This window comes from Octopus bimaculoides, chromosome 9, assembly GCF_001194135.2.
Source record: "Octopus bimaculoides isolate UCB-OBI-ISO-001 chromosome 9, ASM119413v2, whole genome shotgun sequence".
Taxonomy (NCBI): domain Eukaryota; kingdom Metazoa; phylum Mollusca; class Cephalopoda; order Octopoda; family Octopodidae; genus Octopus; species Octopus bimaculoides.
In genome coordinates this window covers 43,634,581-43,643,650 of record NC_068989.1, presented here as the reverse complement: position 1 = coordinate 43,643,650, position 9,070 = coordinate 43,634,581, and the positions used below count along the sequence as shown (strand labels likewise).

General features: G+C 35.0%; 1 protein-coding gene across 1 annotated transcript in view; it reads left to right on the top strand.

The window, feature by feature from the left end:
- The window catches only part of LOC106883925 (tetraspanin-15), a 108,516-nt gene extending 100,044 nt beyond the window's left edge, over positions 1-8,472 (top strand). The window contains exons 6-8 of the mRNA XM_014935068.2: positions 2,390-2,437; positions 3,202-3,318; positions 8,150-8,472. Coding sequence (XP_014790554.1) covers positions 2,390-2,437; positions 3,202-3,318; positions 8,150-8,254 — 270 coding nt within the window. The 3' untranslated portion in view covers positions 8,255-8,472. The remainder of the gene's footprint in view (positions 1-2,389; positions 2,438-3,201; positions 3,319-8,149) is intronic.
- Positions 8,473-9,070: the final 598 nt, after the last annotated feature.

The following is a 9,070-nucleotide window of genomic DNA, read 5'->3' as shown; positions in this document are numbered from 1 at the left end:
GGTATCATCATCATCATCATCATCGTCGTTTAACGTCTGCTTTCCATGCTAGCATGGGTTGGACAATTTGACTGAGGACTGGCGAGCTAGCAGGCTGCACCAGGCTCCAATCTGATTTGGCAAAGTTTCTACAGCTGGATGCCCTTCCTAATGCCAACCACTCCGAGAGTGTAGTGGGTGCTTTTACTTGCCACCGGCACAAAGGCCAGTCAGGAGGTACTGGCGATGGCCACGCTCGAAATGGTGTATTTTACTTGCCACCTGCACAGGAGTCAGTCCAGTGGTACTGGCAACGAACTTGCTCGAATGTCTTTTCACGTGCCAGGAAGGTGAGGCTGGCAACAATCACGCTCGGACGGTGCTCTTAGTGATTTACTGGTACTGGTGCTATCACAATTTCGCTTTCGCTTGCCCCAACAGGTCTTCGCAAACTGAGTTTAGTGTTCAATGAAGACGTTGGCATGGGTGCCAGTCTACAAATTTAGTTCGATTTTGGTTTCGATTTCACTTGCCTCATCAGGTCTTCGCAAGCGGAGTTTAGTGTCCAAAGAAGGAATGTTACGCATAAGTGGGTTGGCTACATCCCTGGCAGAGGCCTTAATTGTTAAAATATTTTGTGTACTGTAGGAGTATAACCAATTTACTGCTGAAACATTTAAGCAACAAAACTTTATATGGATCCTGGTTGAGAATCCCCTGGGCTAAACAAATACATTTTATTGAGACATGATTTGCAGCTGGGTACCTTTCATGTCACTACCTGCTTTTCAAGTTAGAGGTTTTTCATTCCACTTGTTATTATTTTGTTGACAGGGCATGGCAAAAAACATCACTACTTATTGCTCAGTGCTTTTTCAAAGGAAGCACAAAACGTAAATGTGCACACACACACCCTCATAGCCACATGCATGCACACACATGCACACGTGTGCGCCTGCGTGCACCTACACACACCCACACACACACACACACACACACACACAGAGGCACTGTACATTTTCCATCTACCAGATTCATTCACAAGGCAGTGGTTGTCTCAAGGAAGAAGACACTTGCCCCGGGTAAGATGCTGTACAGTGAGACTGAACCCGAAACCATATGGTTGAGATGCAAACTTCTTAACCATAGAGCCATGCCTACCTTTTGTATCTAATATATACAAAAGGTATAGCTTACAAAACCTTATCTATAAACTAAATATTCTGATAAATTACTCAGATAATTTTTTTGACTTAGCGTGGGGGAGCAACGTTTCTGGCCTCTTTCAGAGCCTCTGATATTGTTGGAGAGTAGTTATGTTCAAATGTGGTACTTGGTCCCTAAGCACTAAAGGCATCCTCAGCAGCCAAGTCTTCATCCCTATCATCATCATCAACATTTAACACCCATGTTCCATGCTGACATGGACTGGATGGCTTGACTGGTAAGGCCAGGGACCACACCAGGTTCCATAGTCTGTTTCGGTTTGGTTTCTACAGCTGGATGCCCTTTCTAATGCCAGCAACTTTACAGAGTATCCTGGGTGCTTTTTTATGTGAAATCTTGGTTTTAGGATATCACTTTTGTTGTGGGTGGATCTTCTTGAGTATGGCACTGTGCCACATATCTCAATCCTCTATCATCTCCTTCATAAGACTCAGGTGAAAGATTAAGTTGCTTGTGGATCTCATAATTATTGTGGTTGAAGTTAGTTAAACAATTAATATGATTATATGAAATGTACCACATTGAGGCTCACAGCTAAAAACCTCCATCTATATGCAAATGAATTGTGAAAGTAGGTTGGCATCAAAGACATTGGCAAATGTAGAATGAAAGCTAAACTGTTTATAGACTGCATACTAACTTGTTGATATAATATGGATGGACAATACTTACTGGATAAAGAGCTGACCTGGGAAAAACCATGGGAAGAAGCAGTATGTGACATGCATTATCTTATACCTTTTTGTTACCATATTTCAATTGAAATACACAACCATTTTTTCAATTAATTTTGAAAAGAATGAAGAATTTAATGATATAACTTCGTTGTTATTAAACTGGTGTTTGGAAGATAATTTAACATGAAATTCTGATGGAAGATTTTAATTTAGATTACTTTAAAATAAGAAATTTGTATGATAATATCAGGGATGGTCTCATTTGCGTTGGTATCAAAAAGGTTAAATAATGCAGGACAAATACTAAGACACACAAAGGAATGCTGCCTTGCAAATCTGTCCAACTTTTGTCAGCCTAGAAAAACATTTAAAACTATAATAATGTTGATGATGATGATGATAATCCTATCCATTATTTCATAAATGTGATGCAATATGACATTATGATTTCTAAATGCATGTATATATCTCTAAATATATTTGCATCTCTTATTGTTCTTTTCCAGGGAGACTTTCCTCGTTACTCTTGTGGTTATAATGTCCGACGTAACCTGGTATGTAATTTTTATAAACTTTACCTTTGTCAAAAGTTGTTTTATTTTTTTAATGACTCACAGATATTTTTTTCCCTTTTTCTTTTGCTTTCAACTAAAGACATTTTTCTATCACTTACATGTTTTAAAATTCTTTTATTTAATAAAATCCCATGATATAGCTTATTCCATAATATCCCATAATATAGCTTATTCAGATGCTATTAGTAAGAACAAATTTTCTCCTTCTCAAAATATAGTAAATAAGAAAGTCGACACTTTGTCTTTCCCATTTTGGCACTAATTTACACAAAGAATTTTCGCACTTTGTTCTTATGTTCTTTTGTATGCATTCTTCTCAGCAAAAAACTTTTTAGATATTTTTTAAATAGAAAAGAAAGATATTATTGAGCATAGTTGGTTATATATTACAGTTATATTATGTTTGGCCACTATCTGGCATATACAAGTGCTTACACTTATCAAGTATATATATATATATATATATCTCCATGTGTTTGTCCACCCATCACTGCTTGATAACCAGTGTTGGTGTGTTTACATTCCTGTAAATTAGCAGTTCAGCAAAAGAGACTGATAAAGTAAATACTAAGCTTTAAAAAAGTAAGCCCTGGGGTCAATTTGTTCAAAAGGTGGTGCTCCAGCACGGCCACAGTCAAATGACTGACTGAAACAAGTAAAAGAATAAAAGAATTGGTGGTTTCTTCCTTCATTGAATATTTCAAAGTTGCTTCTCATGTTTTTCTTCCCATTTTGTCTGCTAGACTGTGGAGACGAACAAGATTATCCACACTGATGGTTGTACTTCATTGTTACGAAGACTGTTGGTTCTACGACTGGATATTGTCGGAATGGCTGGACTTGGAAGTGCAATACCTCAGGTGAGTTTCTGTGTGATTTATCTAATTGTTATTTCATAACAAGTATTATTATGCAACTTTTCCCAGCATTAACCTTGTCTCTTCAGTGTTAGCCACACATTGTGTATGTATGTGTGTGTGTGCACATTCAAAATAAGCGCATAAATAATGTACTTTTGGCCTTCTGGTGCTGTTTCTGTATCAATGGCCATAAACATATTACACCACAGCCAAAAATCATGTGAATCAAAAACCTCTCACTGTAGTGCTTGATGCATTTCTAATTCATTGCATAAACAGTGAATTATAGGTTCATCCATTTCTCATTTTGTGCTTGCGTGTATGCATATGCCTGCACGTGTGTGTGTGTGTGTTTTTTTTCTGTGGTACTGTTGTGGCTTTGCAGACTATTTCTCAATCAGTGGAATTTAGAGATTGATTTTTATTCTTTCCTGGAACAATGAACTCCCCTTTATTCTATTTACTCCCCTTGGTAAATTAAAAATAACACAGCTGCATTCTATTGTACTTTCTCTCTCTCTCTCTCTGTATATATATATATATATATATTCACTCAAAATATATAATGATATAAATATAATTATAATAAGGGCACTAATGAGTAGTGCCACATGCTAGAAATAGATGCCAAATGTCTCTAACAACTACATTATTTACCCCGTTAGCATGGGTTGAAAGCGAGGGAAGTGAACAAAGCAGATTTTTTAAAAAAGGTTTTTAACTATAGATCGATTTCTAGTTTAGAGATGTAAATCTCTTTACTGTCATCAGTATAGTATAACACATTGTGCATAATTATAAACATTTATACATACCCGTACGAATAACACATATCAACAAGTGTATATACAAGTATTCACATTTATATACAAGCTAAATCTAATTCATTCACTTCAACTACATGCATATATGATCAAAAATAATCCCGGAGTGAATATATTGGTCAGAATAATTTATATTTGTATATAATCAAGGATAAAATCTTTGTAAGATTTTATCAAGTAGCTACTCATTCGTGCCCTTAAAATTATATTTATATAATCATATATTTTGTGTTAATTGTTACCTGTATGGTTTTATCACATGCTGGCTACTTGATAAAATCTTACAAAGCTTTTACCCTTGATTGTATATAAATATAAATTACTCCGACCATTATATTCACTCCGGTATTATTTTTGATCGTATACACATGTAGTTGGGGGTGAATGAATTAGATTTAGCTTGTATATAAATGTGAACATTTGTATATATGTTTGAAGATATGTGTTATTTGTATGGGTATGTATAAATATTTATAATTAGGTTCAGTGTGTTATACTATACTGATGACAGTAAAGAGATTTACATCTCTAAACTAGAAATTGATCTGTAGTTAAAAACCTTTTTTAAAAAATCTGCTTTGTTCACTTCCCTCGCTTTCAACTCATGCTAATGGACTAAATAATGTAGTTGTTAGAGCCATTTGACATCCATTTCTATCATATGACACTACTTGTTGTGTTAATTGTTACCTATATGGTTTTATTACAATCTGGTAACCTAATAAAATCTTATAAAGATTTTATCCTCGATTACACACACACATACAATTCTGTAATTATTGAATTATTTGTTTTACACACAGCTGAGATAGCAGTCAAACACCATATGTCTCTTCTGTCTGTTTGATTATTCATCTATTCATAATCAGAGTTATCCATTAATCAATCATAATCGATTAGTAATCAGCCCTTGGAGTTGTGTTATTCATGCCTTTCGGAAGAGCATTTGTGAAGGAAAGAAATTGAGGCCATAAAAACTGTTAGAGTAACAGGTTGAACACAACAACAATTTATCTCTTCCTTAAGTCACTTTCCTATTAATGAATCATCTTTATCTATATGTCAGTTTCCAATGTTGACATAGGTTGGATGAATCATCATAGTCTGAGTTCTTATTGGAAGCCACTGTCATCATAGGCTAGTCCTCATACCTTTCATTTTTGGCTTGGTTTCTATAGCCATGTGTCCTTCCTATTACTAACCACTTTACAAAGTGTACTGGGTGCCTTTTACCATGGCACAGCTTCTAGAGTAGTTGTCAGGTCCTCAACAAAACAAGACTGAAGTATTTAAAAAATCCTTGTTTTAATTATTAAAAAATGTGTTGTAAACTGTATAATCATTGTAATTAGTTGTAAACTATATAATGAGATAATGCATTATAAACTATTTAGTTATTGTAGTTAATTACAAACTATGTAATTATTAGTGCTAGTTTTAAGCCATATCATTTCTATCTCCCAGATGCAAACTCACTTCCACTCTCTAGTCCTTCAAATTTATGTTGGTCTGGTGCAACAAGTTGTACAAACCCACTAGTTAGCAGGATGCAGCATTTGTATAGAGTTAATTTCTCTTAGTCCTCTACCTGGCCAGCTCCTGTTAAACCGTCCGACCCATGCTAGCATGAAAGGCGGACGTTAAAAGATGATGATGATGAACAGCTAAAGAACTGAAGAGCTTCATTGGCTCTAGGTCCATTGGGGTGTCTATAAGTGACGTTCTTCCAGAAGTGATTACATGAAATGCTAATTAACCTACAACTGATTCCTTGACAAGTGCTGCTACTTCAGGTCAAAGTAGACCTGGGAACAAAAGTGGCTAAGGGGTGGTTCCACATTCCTCAAGACCCCAGGACTCCTTAACTGTCCTACTACTGAATGCAATCATACTCAGGACAATTATACTGTAAACTGCATAATTTTTGTATCTAGTTGCAGCTACAATGATTGCAGTAGTAAATTATATAATTATTGTAGTTAGCTCTAAACTATATAATTAATGTGGATCGCTGTAAACAGTGTAATTGTTGTAATCAGTTTTATGCCTGAATTTGAATTTGATAAATTTAATATGATAACTATACTTTAATTTATTCAGATATGTGGAGTTAAAAGGCAACTGAAAGGTTAAAAAAAAACATAGTAATGCTTTGTATACAATTCTATGTCTAAGGGCCATAACTCTTGCTAGAACAAGCTGTCGGCTGTTAATAACAGGAAATTCAATGAGCTTGTGCAATTTATCATATGACAAATAACAAGTATTTCATTGGTATACAATCCTGCATTCAAGGACCCCTACATGAATACAAACTATATTGCTCCTCCCAATTAAGTTTTTTCAAAAAAGTAATCAGAGAAGGGAGACAACGTCAGAACAGCACTGGAGAAGTATTTTTTGTCATGGGCAAGTGAATTTTGGAAGATAGATGGAAGAGCATTGTAGAAAATGGAGAGTATATTTTAGATTAAAAAAGAACTTCATCTTAATTTTGGAAAATAAAAGAAGTATCAAAAAATCGCATTATTTATGGGATGACCCAATATATATATAATTAGGAAATTTACAGTCCCTTGATTTGGGGTTCTGTCCCACTGTGCAGCTCCTTAGATATGTGTCCCCTACAATAGTCCCAGCCAGCTTGACCAGTGCCTTGAGTTAATTTGGTAGATGGAAACTGTACAAAGCCTGTTGTATACATTTGTGTCTGTGTGTGTGTGTGTTTACATTTGTATTTCCCTGAATTACAAGTGGTAATGTTTTTGTCATTTCCCATGTCAACAAATTATCTGCTGGCTCTGCACTAGCAACTACTTGTAAGATAAGAGACCCCTTACTTGAAAAACAAGTAAGGGTAAGCAACAGAAAGAATATCCAGCTGTAAAAAAAAAAGCCCCTCAGTAATATATTCTTGTAATCTGTGGTAACATAGAAAACGGATATAAAAGCAAATGAATGAATAGACGTGTATGTGTGTGTACCTGTGTACCATCTTCATCAGGTAGGTGCCCTCCCTGTGTCCAAGACTTTCCAGTTTCTTTGATGTTGTGTTGCATGCATGCAATCAGCCAGGCTCTTGTTTCTGTTCCATTCTTTGATGTTATTTGTCCATAAACATTGTTGATGGCCTCTTGCTCTCTCCCCCTTCATTCTTTCTGTCAGGATGGTCTTAAGCTATGACAGTGCTGCATGTGACCAAAATATGCTAGCTTTGTGAACTAGATTCTCAAGAGTCAGGTCCAGAAAGCTATCATTTATATAGTTCAAATTTACAGAAAACAAAAGATGAAAACAAGCTGAGAGAACAACAAACAGGTATATTAGTGTGACGCTTGGGAAGAATGGAAAAGTCGTTGACATTTCAAACCTATGCTTTTTGACAGTAAAAATTAAGAAAAAAATGGAGAGAGAATGAAAAAAAAACTGAGAAAGAAAATATATATATAGATATATATACATACATGCTAGCATGGAAAGAGGACGTTAAATTATATATATATATATATATAGACACACACACACACACACTTTACAGACAAGGAAGTAAATTTAGAATGCTGTATAGCTGTGATAACAGCAGAGAAAGATTAGGTGTTTACCTTTAGAAGACAGAAGATATTTGCCAGCAGGCGGTTACATTATAAAGTGCTCTCATGCATGCATCCATCCATCCATACATGCATACATAAAACAAAACCTACAAATCTGCACCTATACATACATACAAAAATACTCTGTTGACATTGGATTACCAATGAAGGAGCCTTGAATCTAGGTTAGAAATTGGCTCTTTCTCTATTGGCAAGAAATCTTGAAATAAACTGAATAATGACTGACAGACAGACAGGTAGGCAGAGAAAGAGATTCTTTGTAAGCTCCTACTCTTTGGCTATAATTTTCTAAACCATAATTTTGAAAGGTTGAAAACAATTGCAGACTAATTACTTCTGTTCGTCAGTTTAGATCAGTCACCAGCATTCATCTTGTATTATTTCTATTTCCAGATCATTGGATTTTTACTGGGGTATTACTTTATCCGGCGGGTTGAAGAATACCGAACATGGTATTGTGTTGGTGTAATCGGCTCCTCAAGTTCTGCTAATTCTTAAGAACACCCCTAAAGCTATCTGTGCTGGCCATTAACCATGCTCCTTGTCAGGCAATCTCACAAAGCCCACCACTTCTGTGTTGTCTGTATGTCATAATCAACTGAAGACCAGCACAGAATGAAAAAAAATTTTTAATTTGCGGGCTGGATGTAAAAGGACACAGTGATGGATTGACAAAACATGTCAGATGAAAAAAAAATAAAAACTTCTTTTCTTTTTTTTTTCTTGAAATTGTTTATTTGTGGCTAAATTTGATGTGTGTGTGTCGTGTGTGTATACATACGTATATGTAAATACATATATGTACACACACACACACATATATATATATATAATGTACATATATATATTTATATGTCTGTGTGTATATATACATATATATATTTATATATATATATATACATATATGTATGTATATGTACATGTATATATTTACATATATATATTTATATATGTGTGTGTGTGTGTGTGTCTGTGCATGTGTGTATGTATGTGTGTATGTGCATGCATGTGTGTGTGCATGTGTGTGTGTGTGTGTGTGTGCATGCACAAACACACACAAACACATATAGGTGCTGAGCTTCTGAGGACAGTAAAATAATTGTTCAAATGTTTCTCTTCAGACTTCAGCCTAATTTATAATTGTCTAACTTCGACAATTGTTTATGATAAAGTCTAAAAAAAAAACAAAGAAAAAAAAAAAACAAGGAAAAAATATCAAACAAAAGCAAAAAAAAAAAAGCCAAACAACAATGCCATTTTAAGGCAACTGTTTAATTCTGTTTTGTTATCATTTTTCTGTCAACGAAAAAATTT